The 15237-nt window shown below is 41.5% G+C and overlaps 2 protein-coding genes across 3 annotated transcripts in view; both read left to right on the forward strand.

Moving 5' to 3' along the window:
• LOC147312948 (exostosin-1) overlaps nucleotides 1–15237 on the forward strand; it is a 435823-nt gene that overhangs the window by 335419 nt on the left and 85167 nt on the right. The gene's annotated exons all lie outside the window — the stretch shown is intronic.
• LOC147312955 (uncharacterized) lies at nucleotides 1337–2428 on the forward strand. The gene is made up of 2 exons (XM_086264365.1): nucleotides 1337–1943; nucleotides 2335–2428. The coding sequence occupies exons 1-2, from the start codon at nucleotides 1354–1356 to the stop codon at nucleotides 2426–2428; spliced, it is 684 nt and encodes a 227-aa protein (XP_086120491.1). The 5' UTR covers nucleotides 1337–1353.

A 15237-nucleotide genomic window follows, 5' to 3' on the forward strand; every position in this document is an offset into this window, starting at 1 on the left:
TTATTTGTATGCTGAGAAAACTGAAGTCATTGCCTTTGCTCCTGAGAAACTTGTTCCCCTCGTGGTTAAAAATCTAGGCCACCTTGCTTCTTATATTAAACCCTCCATTATAAACCTTGGTGTTACATTTGACCCAGCTCTGACCCTGGACACACATGTTATATCTTTGGTTCACTCTTGTTTTTACCATTTAAGAAATATTGCCAAGCTGAGTCCCATTGTGTCACACTCCGAATTGGAAATGATTATTCATGCTTTTGTTTAATCTCGCTTAGATTATTGTAATTCCTTGTTTACTTGCTTAAGTAATGCTTCCCTGGAACGACTGCAGGGTGTTCAAAATGCTGCTAGGCTTCAGACAAAGTATCCAAAATACTCCCATGCCACTCCCCGGCTGATTCAACTGCATTGGCTCCCTGTCAAGTTCAGGGTCCATTTTAAGGTTATAATCATGACCTATAGGGCCCTGCACGGTGTAGCTCCAACTTACATCAGTGATCTTCTTCTTCCTTATCGCCCCAGCAGGTCCCTGAGGTCTTGTGACCAGGGCTTGCTGGTTGTCCAGCATACAAGGTTAAAAACAAAAGGTGACAGAGCGTATATATCAGTGGCTCCCAGACTCTAGAACTCGCTCCCTTTGAGTTTGAGATCTGTGGACTCAGTCATTTCTTTTAAAAAGCAGTTAAAAACCTATCTGTTTAAACTTGCTTTTTATTTTGATGCATATGCTGCTTTTTTGCAAATTTGCAGTATAATATTTATTTTCGTTTTTCCTGCAGTGTATAGAAATTGGTGTATTTCAAAAATAAAACTATGAAGACACTCAAAATAAATTTCCTGTGGTTGTCATGATCCTGGGTCCTTTTGACCCAGCGTTTTGTGTTTTCTCTTCGCGATTTTGGTTCTGTTCTCTAATTGGTGTTTACCCTGTTCCCCCCCCCCCCCCCCGTGTGTTCCTGTTTTATTGTGAAGGTCTGCGTCTTATGTGAGTGTTTTCAGTTTGCCTCCCTGGTCTCGTCATGTTAATCACTCCCAGCTGTGTCTCCCACCTGTGTGTAATCTCCCTGTGTTCTCTGAGTGTATTTAAGTTGTATTTTCTGTCTTGGTAATCGCTGGTTCATCTGTGTTGTTTCCCCTCGCTCTCCCTGTATGTATTTCTCCGGACCTCATTCTGGTTTGTCTTATTAGTTTACCCAGTTTAGGTTTCCGGTTTTATGTTTTGTCGCCACCGCTGTTTGTACTCACACCCCTGTAAATAAACACTCATCTGCACCAGAGCTGCCGCATTTTGGGTCCTATTTCATATTCCACATGGCTTGCCCCGGCAAACCGTGACAGTACGAACCAGCCACCATGGACCCAGCGGCAGTGAATCCGTCCGAGGAGCTCCAGGACGACATTGCGTACAATGTGGAGATTCTCCTCGGGCTATGGCTGGAGAACCCTCCAGAGGAGCTTCGTCGTGCCGTGGAAAGTCGGCTACAACGGCTCTTTTCTGGCCTGCCATGGCTTCTGCAGTCGCTTCCTCCGACCATGCAGGCTTTTCTCCGGCTCACACCGCACCTTCTCTCTGCCACTCCTGCCTCGCTGCCCGACTCGCCGGATGTGATCTTGCCCGGCCCGTCGGAGCCGTCTGCGGGGAGGAAACGCCGATCGCGCCGCAAGCGCGCCACCCCACAGCCGGACGTTCGGGCTTCTAAATCGCCGGCTGTGGTGAGTGAGGACTCTTTTTCATTTTCGGACTGCATGACTGTTCATTCAGGGGCTGCGTTTTGTGTGGCGGATGTCAACGCGAGCTGCTTATCGCCTGTGCAGCTACCGGCAGCTAAGTTAGCTCCCCCGCAGCCACTCTCAGCTCGGTTAGCTCCCCCGCAGCCAGTGCTCCTCTCAGCTCAGTCTCCTGTGCCTCCTTCAGTTCAGTCTCCAGTGCCACCCTCAGTTCAGTCTCCAGTGCCACCCTCAGTTCAGTCTCCAGTGCCACCCTCAGTTCAGTCTCCAGTGCCACCCTCAGTCCAGTAGCTCCAGTGCCGCCTGTAGCGCAGGCCCCAGTAGCTCCAGTGCCCCCGCTACCCGTAGCTCTGGCTCCAGTATCACCGGTTTCACTCATTCACTCCATGCAGGGAGAAAGTCTAATTTCACCTCAAGGTGCTTTTCATGGTTCAGCCGCCATTGGCACAGTTTGCCGCTCCAGGGCTTCCCCAGAGGCTAGGTCTCAGTCCCCGGCTGATTCTGGACCCCTGAAGTTTATGCAGCCACCTGAGAACTGCACCATGTCAGCGTTGCCTGGGCAGAGCCAGTGCTCAGTGCATCGCCAGTTGCCTTCGTGTTTGCCAGAGGACTCCATGACTGCTGGCTTAGTGGTGACTTCTGCTGGAGGGTCCGTAGGACCGCTCCGGCCTTCGTCTCTAGTCTCCGCTGGGGGGTCTGAGAGACCGCTCCGGCCTTCGTCTCCTGTCTCCGCTGGAGGGTCCGAGGGACCGCTCCGGCCTTCGTCTCCTGTCTCCGCTGGAGGGTCCAAGGGACTTCTCCGGCCTTCGCCTCCTGCCTCCGCTGGAGGGTCCGAGGGGCCCGTTCAGCCTCCTGCCTCCGCTGGAGGGTCCGAGGGGCCCGTTCAGCCTCCTGCCTCCGCTGGAGGGTCCGAGGGGCCCGTTCAGCCCGTCCAGCCGCCTGCTGTAGCTCCATCATCATCCTCGCCTGCTGCAGCTCCAGGGCCTTCAGCCTCGCCTGGTCCGGCCTCTGCCTGTGCTTCGCCTGGTCCGGCCTCTGCCTGTGCTTCGCCTGGTCCGGCCTCTGCAGCCTCGCCTGGTCCGGATCGCCATCGCCTGAGTCGCCGCCGTTGCCTTCCGCGCGGTCGGCCCCCTGAACTGCTCCGTCGTCTCCCTCGTCGCCGCCGTTGCCTTCCGCACGGCCGGCCCCCGGACCGCCATCGCCTGAGTGGCCGCCGTTGCCTTCCGCACGGCCGGCCCCCCGAACTGTGTCCCCGTCGCCGCCGTTGCCGTCCGCACGGCCGGCCCCCCGAACTGTTTTGGACTCCTGTGCTGTCGGCCCCCTGGCCGGCCCCCTGAACTGTTTTGGACTCCTGTGCTGTCGGCCCCCTGAACTCTTCTGTTTTGGACTCTGTTTTTTCCTGTGTTCTGGTGTGCTTCGTTTCTTTTGGTTTTGGACTCGTTTTTTGTTTTTGTCTTTTGGCCTTTTGGTGCTCCGGTTTTGTTTTGCCTCGAGCCCTCCTTCCTGGGCCCCCGCCGCCCGCCCTGGTCGGGTTGTTTTCTGTTTTTTCTGGCTGTTTTGTTTCTTGTTGGGCTGTCTGGGGCCAGCCTTTGAGGGGGGGGGGGGGGGTACTGTCATGATCCTGGGTCCTTTTGACCCAGCGTTTTGTGTTTTCTCTTCGCGATTTTGGTTCTGTTCTCTAATTGGTGTTTACCCTGTTCCCCCCCGTGTGTTCCTGTTTTATTGTAAAGGTCTGCGTCTTATGTGAGTGTTTTCAGTTTGCCTCCCTGGTCTCGTCATGTTAATCACTCCCAGCTGTGTCTCCCACCTGTGTGTAATCTCCCTGTGTTCTCTGAGTGTATTTAAGTTGTATTTTCTGTCTTGGTAATCGCTGGTTCGTCTGTGTTGTTTCCCCTCGCTCTCCCTGTATGTATTTCTCCGGACCTCCCTGCATCCTCATTCTGGTTTGTCTTATTAGTTTACCCAGTTTAGGTTTCCGGTTTTATGTTTTGTCGCCACCGCTGTTTGTACTCACACCCCTGTAAATAAACACTCATCTGCACCAGAGCTGCCGCATTTTGACAGTGGTGGGAAACTAGTTTGTGCAACTTTTTTGTATTTACAGTTTTGAGGGATAAGCCTCTTAAATTTCTCTAACTAGAAATATATGTTAAAAAAACAAAAACGATTTCCAATTTTTTTATAGTTTATTGCACTTTTTTGCAATTTATGTAATTACTATGCACTTAATGCATGCATATTATTAAAATTTAGGCTGTAATGATTGTATTGATGTATAGCAACTTGAAATGCTCCCAAAAATGGCTCCACAACATGTAAAAATATAATATAAGCTCTGGCGGACTTGGTTCTATGGTAGGTCTTAAAGGGTTAATAGTTTCCTTTTCAAACAATATCTCGAAAGTTTTGGTTCTCCTTGTTGCCACAGAACTGTTACTTTCATTGAGGAATGGGACTTCAGCGCCGCAGCTACACACCACACGCTTTACTTAATTTGCTTAGGGATTATTTAATTAAAGTATTCTGATTCTGATAATTCTGTTTGTAATAAATATCAAGTGAAAAAAGTTTGATCGCACATTTATTATCATCCCACTCTACACAATTACAAAAATTTTGTCAAAAATTATATTAACTTTGTTCTTAGATATGAAGATTTCTGCATTTCTTAATTTCTAGTTGTTCCTCTAGATTTGATTTATTTTTTATTCGCTCAAAAGATGCATTCATAGGTTTTTATTTATTGCTATTTTATAGTATTTTCTCGTAATTACTAATATATATGCTGAGTTTCCTTTCAGTTATTGGTTCCCTTTCTTCCATCCTACTGTGCTTTGTGACTTGTCTTTAGTTTTACTACTCGCCTATGATTGTCTTGTTTGTATTTAGCAGTGTTTAGTTACCCATCTTTAGTCATCCATCCAATAGATATTTTGGCTGTAGTTGAATTTCTGCTTTATGCTTGAGTCTACTGAATTTGAACTTCAGAAACTGTATGCATTTGACCTCAATAAAGGGTTTGCTTTTGTCTTCTTTGAGGTTTAAGTCCTGCATTTCAATCCATCTCCTGCTAAACAGTGAGGACTGAAATGAGTCTAACTTTGCAGTGTTTCTGAGACTTCTAGTTATATTTGCAACACTGAATTAGAAGATACATTTGATCTCATGTGGTTAAGGAGGAAAGGGAAAATCATAATTTCCATATTGGAACTTAAGTTTAGAGATAAAGGTCAAAATCAGCCACAGTGACATCCAAATGTCTCAGCTGGAGTCAAAGGAACCAAAGTCCATCACTCTGCCACTGCACCTGTTTACAGATAACATCATTGTCTTTGAATTGTGAAGAGAAAAGAAGAGACCATTCTCTTTAAATTCATTCTGCAAGTGGGACAAATTGTAGTAATAAACAAGAAAGGCATAAGCTGCAGTCAGTATTTTAGTTTTAACACAGCATGGCTTTTAAGTTAAGTGAAAATGGGAGAATTGCTTATGAATTTGATGCATAGACACTGATTTCTGTTTGCCAGAGTTATTTTAGTGTCTGCGGGATGCCATCACTGTTGAAGCTAGAGGCAGCATATGAACAGGCTACCCGTGACCAAATGTCTGTTTATGTGACCATGTGTGTATGTGTCCCGGTACTACTGTTGGAATATAAAGTTCTGCCCTGGCAAATGGCAGGCATATCAAATACCACAAAGTCTGCCAGCAAAGCCTGTGGCACAGACAGTGACAAATATATATTTATATACAACTCAAAGGCATACCAAAGTGTGCTGATAGCATAATACTGCCCAAGGCAAGTTAATGTGGTATTTATGTTTTACTCAGCATGGTCCTTAAACACTTTAGTATGCAGACAACTTGGCTTGGGGCTCACTTTTTTTAGCCTGAAGCTAAATACACAGCTAAGCCACCTGTCTGTCTAGTGCGTGGAGTTCTGGATGTAGCCGATGACAGTCCCCTGCGTAATATTACTTACTTTATTGAGAAAATTATATGTCCATTAGAATCACCATGACTGCCAGGTTTTTTGTTAACCCAATTCAGTCTATCATGAAAATGAAAACATGTTGGTTTTAATGCAGAGATTCATTCCCTTTTAAAATATTAAATATTCTACTTCTAAGTTTGTTTTTGATTCTTAAAATGTCTGGTGTTTAATGATCGATACATGGACACCAACAGGGAGATTGAAGGAATCGAAATTTTGAACGGCCAGTCGTAAAGAAGTGAAAAATGGAGGAAATAAGCTGTAGTTAATCACAACAATCTATTTGAGAAGTAATGTTAAAAGAAAAAAAATGGAATGGTGTTTTTAACTTGGCAACATGAATGAAGCTTAAAAACAGATGTCTTCAAGTGACATGATTAAGAATAAGCAAGGTTTCTCATTAAAGAAAGTGTCTCTGACAGAGGTAATAAATAAGTAAAATGTACAACAAGTCTTCTGTCCATACATTTGCATATATGGGTTTATCTCTGGGTTACAATCTTCTTACAATTGAGATCAAGACTACCATTTTCACTATTGGTTTCTGCCACTGACTCTCTAATGCCCTAACAGTTCATTTCACAGCACTAAGAAGTGTGTCGCTATGGCTCACTGGAAGTGTGACTAATGTCTTTTCCATGACTTTACTCTGTCCACTTTTACCTCCACAAGCCTAGTTTCTTCTTCACTTTATAACCTTTGGTATCCCTCATACATTTATGCTTGCCAGAAATGAAGATGAGCTCTTTCTTCCTCATTTTCATTCATTGAGATCTCATCAACATTTCATCATCAAGTTTGCCTCTTTTTGTTATTCTGCGATTTCAGGAATCACACACTGCCAATATGCATTGTTTTAACACCTTTTATCTCATAATGTCCTTACATTATGTTGCTTGATAGCTCTCAAAGATTACTGCTTCGCACTATCAACATGAATTACTTCATTGTATTTGACAGTTTTTACATTCTGACTTGCTAGATGGCTGTCTCTGTTATTCTCATGTAGCCTAATGGAGATTAGAAATGCACTGCACGTGCTTTTGTTCCAGGGCTCATTCACTGATTCAAAAGGTGTGAGATCAGAGGTATGGGTTGGATGAATTTGGACCTGTATTTGATACATTTATATTTTATCAAACTAAATAATATAAGTCTATTTTTTACTCAGCATCCTCATTTTAGGACAACGAACATAAATTCTCAGTAAAAGTTGTGGTTGGCTTAATTCATTATGGAACAGTTAGTATAACCAAGACTGGCAAAAAATAAAAAGGCTATGAGCTCAGTTTCTTTCTTTCTTTCTTTCTTTCTTTCTTTCTTTCTTTCTTTCTTTTAAACTGCTGAAGTGAGTCTATGAAAAATCTGTGAAGAATTGACTGAGACTGATGAAGAGCTGTTGGGCCAAACTCACTATGGGTGATGACAGTAGTATTAGTTAATGTTCTGATTGGATATTTAAAAGTTCAAAATATTGCTAAATCCACATCTTGACTCACCATATCTTAATGATTAACCACCAAGTAAAGTTTTAATCTACAAAGCCGCAGCTAACCATGCCCTCCACTCCAAAAGACATTTTTGTCTTTTAGAAACATAGTGTAGAATGTATTACCTGCATTGGCAAACATTTCTTTGCCATAGGTGTGCGATTTATAGCTCATATGACATAGTATAGTTTTTCGACAAATTGGACTACTTTGCCAGAAGAGCTCATTGGGTAATTTACACATCTCTAAATCACTGCTAATTTTACTTGGTATTTGTGAGCTCAGCATGCTGTAGAACTAGTCAGGCGCTTTTCAGGCCTGCTTCATTAAACACAGTGAGACTCAGGGAAATTTGCTGGTTTTTTATGTGGTTGAATCTGCCCAGGCTCGCTAAGCTAGCTATAATGGAGCAAATATGGATCTTCTCTCTCAGAGCTGATTTTTCTAATGGTACTCTTTGAGTGTCTGTCTTATTTTCCTTCTCTCCAAGATGCTTTATTAACACAAAATAAAGCAAGTTTTTATGGAAAACTATATAAAACAACTTCATTAACTTAATCCCCCCCGACATACACACACTAGTAATAAGTGGGGAAATGTATGCAGTGGCCATAAATCAGTCACATTTGATTTTTTTTTTCAAGAAGTCAATAAAAATTCAACCATATTCTGTTTATTGTTTGTAATCAGCATACGTTTGCCATTTGTGTTCTTGCTTCCTGCCATCACACCTTTTTATGTTAGAGTCACACTAAGGAAAATCTTGGAATCTTGATGCCTTTGAAATGGTTCTTCAAAGATGGGGGCCATGTCTGTGACCATTTGCAGATGCAGTTAAAGCAACGTTAGCACTAAAAACAGTCATAAAACCAGGATAAGAAGTAATCATTCTAACAGTTTGTTATCAGTGTGATTAAACCATCAAGTTGGTTGATTACATGCAATGAGTTTATGATGATATGGTGATAATAAGTCGTAAATCACAAATCTGTTGTTGCTTGCATGCATTTTGAGAAATTCCCTTTCAGAATCCAGTCAGAACCTCACAGATTAGGGATGTTAGGTCGCCATCTATCAGTTAATGACACACAGCAGCATTGCTTTTATATGGGAATATAGCCATCATATAATTAGTTGGAAACAAGTTGGGGTGGTTCCCTTACTGCAAAGACACGTGTCTGCTCCTCAATGCACAATTGGGCGCACAGTGGAAATGGTGGAGGAGGAGGAGTAGTCCTCATAGTGATTTTAGTTTTCTTTCAGCTCTTGGTTCCAAATGATCTGGATTAGCAAGTCCACTGCTGTTCAAATTTGAAAAGGGCACATTTGACAGAAATGACAAGCTGTAGTGACACTGAATAGGCTGAGCATGCTTATATGATGTCATGGCACATAAAGTTAATTGAGTACATCTCTGTGATGTGCAGAGTGAAATTGTGCTGGAGTTCCAAATAAAACAGCAGTACTTTAATATTTTCCTACTTGTAACATGTTGTATTGACCTATATAAGAGTGAGGATTAATAAAGCAAAACAAAATACTGGCAGGCAGTATTGTTAGCATGTGAAATGGGTACTCAGAGTAGTGTGTGCAGAGAGCTCACACACAAAAACAAGCACAGGCACATCAACACACACTCTAGCCTGAGGAGACAGCTTGCAAACAGCATGATTTAGGAGGTAGGCGACTGGCAAACAGTAGAGTTTAGGAGAAAGGGAAAAGGAAAAAAACAGACAGGAAGGATGAAAGGGAATGGAGGACAGAGAACAAGACTACTGGCTCCATCAATTATCCTCTTAAATGAACAAAGAACAGCAACAGGACACAGGCTAATTTTAATCAGTGGAGACATGTGGATTCAGAGGAGGGCAGCAAATTAACACTTGGAGCAATTAATCTGGTTCTGTGCGCACTTCCTATCCCGAAGATAAAGGAAAAAGAATGAAGGTTCATTCTCCATTCAATCGTGCCAACACAATTGATCTTTACTTGTTTAAGGGCTCGTCCGAGATGTTAGTGTAATTGTTAAGGGCACATTAATTAATTTTTTCTTTTGATGTTTGCAGCAACTAAAGCTAGCTATCTAGCAAAAGCAGAGTCAATGTTTCAATTGATGGCATGCAGACAGAAACAAAGACATGAACCAAACCATTTGATGCAAAACTGAAACTCCTTCTAGAATTACTGTTAAGATAAAACAGGAATTAAACACTGTCACAGGAAATAAAGCGTACAATCCACTAATAAAATCAAAACAGGCACCCGGAAAGTCACCAAACACTGAAATAAAAACCAATAAACTTCAACAGAAGCCCAAACTCATTTATAATCACTTAGAAATCAAAACCCCAAGACAACAAAAACTCTGGCAACAACCGATATTTTTATATTTATATACTGTATGTAAAAAAAAATAATTAAAAATTAAATGAATCTTATCGTGAAGCACTATGTTATTTCCTAGTGTCCTCAGGGTCATTTTGACCTGCTATGAACTTGAGCAGCGATATTATAAAAAGCAGGAATAGAACTCTCAGGATCCACACATCAGGCACACATCTGCCACCCTCATCTACAGGCTGCATGCTCTGGTCGCACCATTAAACGATGCAAATAGAAGCAAACAGAACAAAAATATACTCATTTCTCTTTTTGTATTGTTGTACCTTGGTTAATTTCAGTAAAAGCAAATATTTGAGTTCTTTTTAGACTTTTTTCAGGCTTGAGTGTAAAGCTGTAAAGTTGGAACAAAGGGTGAAAATTTCTGTTTACCTCAAATTCTATTCTCTATAAAATGAAGGACTTTAATCCCAAATAAAAATGCTGCAAACTAGGGAACAACGTGTATTGCCCAACTGCATCTGGTCAGCGAATAGTTGGCCAGTGTTTGCAGACAGGTCAGTGTTTTCCATTAACACAGTTCTCTACTCATCTTACTCATCTTACTTACAGCGTCTGTAAATCGGGGCTGTACTAAGTCACTTTCATCTTTACGCAGGACTGTAAGCTGTCATCTGTGAGGCGTGAGCGGCGTTTGTTTTTAACATAGTTCTCGGTGGAGAACAGTTGCTGACATAATGTGGATCCGAAGATCCATATATGGCCTACCTGGAGTTGAAAGTCTCGATAAATGCACGGCGTTTCGGCGGGTACACCGGCTTACGCGAGTGTGACGCTTATTTTCAGCGATGAAAAAATAATAGAATGTAATTTTATTTTTATATTTCAATATCACAAAAATCTTCCAATTTAGAAGTACAAGTAAAAAAAAAAAAGAACTAACATAAATAAAATACACTTCAGCTAAATACTTCTAATTTATTTTCCCAAACCATGCGGAGCCGCACTATAAGGACTAAAGAGTCGCATGCAGCTCCGGAGCCGCAGGTTGCCGACCCCTGCTCTATGAGAACAGCTTACTGTGAAAATTGATTATTTTATGTCGTTCTCACAGCATCATTGGTGGCACCTGTGTCCAATAAATGCCAGTAAAATTCAAGAATGCCTTCTGTCCATTTTTCAACTTGGAGAGAGTTACAAATCACAAGGAGGTTTTTTGTGTTGCGCCATATTTACCGCTTGGCAACCAGTTTCACATCCAGAAACCTACAGCAACTAGTCAGCTGCTTGAGGAATACACATCTTTTTCCTGAGAGAGAGAGAGAAAACCTCAAAAATATGTTCATAGAGAACCAATACAAAGGGGACTAGCATGACACATACATAGAGTAAGTGGTCAGAAAAAAGAGTGAAAATGCTACTTTTTGAAAAAAGCTTACAAGCAGATGAAGAAGAATAAATGAAGTGCCAGTGTATTCTCAGATGACTTTTTGAAAACCCATTTTTCTCTATGCTTGTTAAGAAATGAATGAATAAGAACCATGGCAACAACAGCATATTCAGGCGTGTAATCACTGTTGTTCCTTGCTGTAATGAATTAGACCAGCAGGAGTTCAGCAACAAAATAAAATAGAGAATATGTGGGGGGTCTCGGTTTTCCCTTGTGGTATTCAGCGCACATCTAGCAATTAGTGGGAGAAATGTAGCTTTTTAAGATGATAAAAATTAAACCAGGTTTTGAACAAAACATAAAAATGTTAATACTGATTAATCACAACTGAGCAAAATTAACTAAAATACGAAAAGAAGCTACACACGGTCTTTTTTGTGCGGAGCACAGTGTCACAATCATATGCACCCTACCACTCCGTTAAAACTACATAGCCACAGGCCTTTCCATTAGCACTTTTTTTCTTGAAAAGAAATGAGAAAAAAGGATGGAGAGAAGGAAGAAGTATGGCTTTTTCTCTTTTTAATGTTTGAGAAAAGGCGAGAGGGAGAGTGATTGAGAGAACCACCTTCAATTATGTATACCCCAACAACTTCAATTAAGCATGTGAGCAGGAAAATCAATATGGGAACTGATGACGTCCCAACCTTTTCATTCCTGTGTAATACAGCATACACACCAACGAACACACACACACACACACACACACACCAACGAGATTCCTTGTGGGGCGTTCGATCACACGCCTTGGGTTCCACCATCTCTGCTCCCTATTCACTGATAATGAGTAATGATTGTCATGATTGCTAGAATATTAACAGTGAATAGGGGAAAATATGGAGTGTTGTTGCTTGCAGGTGCCAATATTGTGTCACTTGATGACTGTTTGAAAGGAAAAGAGTGTTCAGAACAGATCTTTCTGAATTCACAATGGAACCAAGACTATGAATTTGAGACCATTTGTTATTTTGTTTTCATTTATTTATGCTGATAATCCAGATGAAAACCACTAAAACAAAAATGTATTTTTTTTTAAGTTTCATTGCGAAGTTAATACGTGTCTGTTGAATAATCACATTTAGTGGTGCTTCAAGTCAGGGTGAAATGTACGTTCCCTATATTTTATATGTTGAGATCAACTCATTACATTTTGATTCAAATTTCAGCTGAAACATTACAAATAGTTCTCACATATCTGACCATTAAAAGAAGAGCCTGAGTTTTACAATGGAGGCTGCGTTAGCTAGCAGTTCGTGTGGATGTAGACGCTGACCAGAAGCCAGTGTGAAAGGACGTTAAGGACTTTTCACTCCTGTAATTTGTTTTACTGTATTCCAAATTACTTGATGACTTTATAAACTTGTAGGTCTTTCCTGTGGTTGGGTTTCTTTTCACACAGAGAAAACTCCAAGCAAACCAAATAGTGTCACTATAAACCACATGAGAACATTTAGTCCACTTATTGGCCAGACTGGTCTGGTGTAGGAGAAGCAAAGATAAATACAGGAAAAAGGTACTGTGTCCTGAACTACTTGAGAAGATTATGGGCAATTTACATTCATTTTACAGCTAGTGAATGAAGCTTGTGTATACTCTATGGTACTCTGTCACATCCCACAATGCAATGCATGCCTGGCTATGGGAAGGTGTTTAAGTCAAACCTAACACTGCAGGTCTTAATGCTCAATTCCAATTTTTTGATCAAATCCGATTTTTTTGTCTGCTCGTTCACACTACAAATAAAATGTGACAGCAAACGCGCTCTAGTGTGAACGCTCAAAGCGGCCCGCATGCGCAAAAGAATATGTCACACACAAAGCGCTCTGTTTAGACCCAGACCAAGCAGTATTGTTTGACTGATGGCCCTTAATATAAAGACTGCGGACTTTACGTTTCTCAATTTTGCTGTAATTTCTAAAGTTATTTTGTTATTTAGATATGGCCTAATAATTATCCTTATTGCTGTTTTAGAGAGGAGTAGTGCTTCAAAGGATAGTTGCAGATTTCTGTCAGAATCTGCAGATTATACAGTACAAATAAAATGTTCACGTTTCTCCAACGTTGTCTTCCCAACAGTTTCACTGACATCTACACTGGATGGTCAGGAAGTGTTCGCGATGTCTTCTCGGGAGCTTCTCCGGCGCTGATAATCGGCGTCTGTCTTGTATCAGTGACGTAAAAGATGGATTTAATGCGACATGACCATTCACACAGCAGTCGCTTTCTAAAACATCGGATATGTATCGGATTTAGTACCACATACGAAAGTGACCCAGATCGGATTTGAAAATATCGGATTTGTGCCGTTCACACTGTCATACCATGATCGGATATGGGTCGCATAGGGTCAAAAAAATCGGATTTCGCCTTAGAGTGTACACCTATCAAGATCACAACACATTCCCACCTTAAACAAACTACCCTGAAGTCAACATGGGCTGAGAACATTTCCTCCAAGGGCTCTTTGTGTGGTTGTTTTGGTCCACACCTGAGTGCAATTATGGTGTTCACATTTGCACAAATGAACCAACAGTGCAACCAAAACAACAGCCAAAACACCCTAAATCTGTAGTCTCTGTTATGGCTACCAGAGGCTAAGCTACTGAGACTGTAAAAATAAGTCTGACTGTGTTACAAGCCATTGCTTTCCTCCTGTCATAATTAGTATGGCTCCTAGAGAAGGCTTTGTACTCCGCAGAAATGATTAATGCTTTCACAGAAAACCAGGAGACAGACAGATGACCTCTGACTAGCCCTAGTCCATACATCACCAAGCAACTGGCTGGATGATTAACATGCTGTGACAGGTTTTTGGCAACACCTTGATTTTGGTGTCCTCAAAAACCAGCTGTCCACTGCTGTTGAGGTATGGACATCTCCAGAGCAGTCCTGCAATTCTGTGAGAGACAAAAGAAAGACAGAGTTGATGAAAAATACAGTAACATGCTGTGTGGGCCACCTCTTATCAAAGTCATCATCGGTATCCCTGCATGAAATTTCATATTAGTGTGTGTTTGTGCGTTTAACCGTGCGTTCGCATTAGCTACCTTTGTAGTGTTGAATAATTCAACAGCAGGAAGAAGACGCTGCATCTCTGATTTCCTGCCCAATGTTGTTTAATGCCTGTCGCTATCTCTGGAACCACGGAGGACTAGGAGAGAGGAGGGGGAGTTGGAGGAGATGGAGGATGACTTTGACTCGCCTGTTCTCCATTTTCACCGCTCCTCTTTTCTGGAACGACAGAGATAGAGAGGGACTTAGAGCCGGAGTGGGTGAGAGTTAAGTGGCATGTATTCACAATTATTGATTTCTAGCTGCCCGCACTGAGGATAACCTCACAAGTTCATTTTCTTTCATGTGTGAGTGTGAATAGTGTGTGTTTGCGGTCATCAGTGAATCTCCCCATGTGTAGAATGGAGCCTGCCATGTGGAATAAAGCTCGAGGTTTGTGGTTTAAACCACATGATACAGTTCACCTGATGGATAATAAGAAAAGAAAACTGGAGAAGGAGTTGGTAACGCTTTGTCTTTCACAGAAATATTTTCTATCAATTTTCCTCCTCTGCTAGAATAGTTTCTACTGCTGCTTATTCTTATACACTTCTTATATACACCGCTACATGTGTAGGAGCCCTGTCTCAGGTGTACAAGAATAAACTTTTCATTTATTCAGTCACTGGATCTAACTGTGAAGCTACTTTTATTTTTTTTAAGGTCTATGTAACATGGATATTCTGCTGCAATCAGTTCTGATGTCTTAAACAAAACAAGAAATAAAAATACATTATCCATGACTCTGAATAGGTTTATAATAATCTTCAGAGATACTAATATTTTATAGACCAACACATCACCAGATAGTCAAGAGTAATTTAATTACATTTCTAAATAGAAAATAAAAGCATATAATATAAAAAATAATAGTGAGTGACAGCCCTACAGTACACCAAATGATCCAACTGGGTAATAATTATATTTATTCATTTGGCAGATGATCCAAAGCTTACAAATGAGGCGGAAACAAATGCTCGAATCCATCATGTTTATTTTACTGGCAAAGAGATTTATTTGAGATTTTTGTAATTAAGGATGATTTGTTTTTATCTTTTTGCTTGTGGCATAGAGGTGTATGATTTTGGTCTTTCTCGTGCCTGTGACTCTGTTTGTGCACATACTCGAGAAATTTTGATGTTGTTGAACCAAATATTAAACTTTTATTTAAAAGGTAGAGTTCC

This window comes from Aulonocara sp. 'chitande type north' Nkhata Bay, linkage group LG15 (genome assembly GCF_057382095.1).
Source record: "Aulonocara sp. 'chitande type north' Nkhata Bay isolate Kocher_YH1m ecotype deep benthic linkage group LG15, A_spYH_male_GT1.1, whole genome shotgun sequence".
NCBI classification, from domain to species: Eukaryota; Metazoa; Chordata; class Actinopteri; order Cichliformes; family Cichlidae; genus Aulonocara; species Aulonocara sp. 'chitande type north' Nkhata Bay.

What these genes read in the sequence shown, in the direction of transcription:
- LOC147312955 (XM_086264365.1), top strand. Translation starts at nt 1,354, where the DNA reads ATGGACCCAGCGGCAGTGAATCCGTCCGAGGAGCTCCAGGACGACATT. An exon ending in CCAGTGCCACCCTCAGTTCA is followed by an intron (nt 1,944 to 2,334) that starts GTCTCCAGTGCC and finishes CGTGTTTGCCAG; the next exon opens with AGGACTCCATGACTGCTGGC.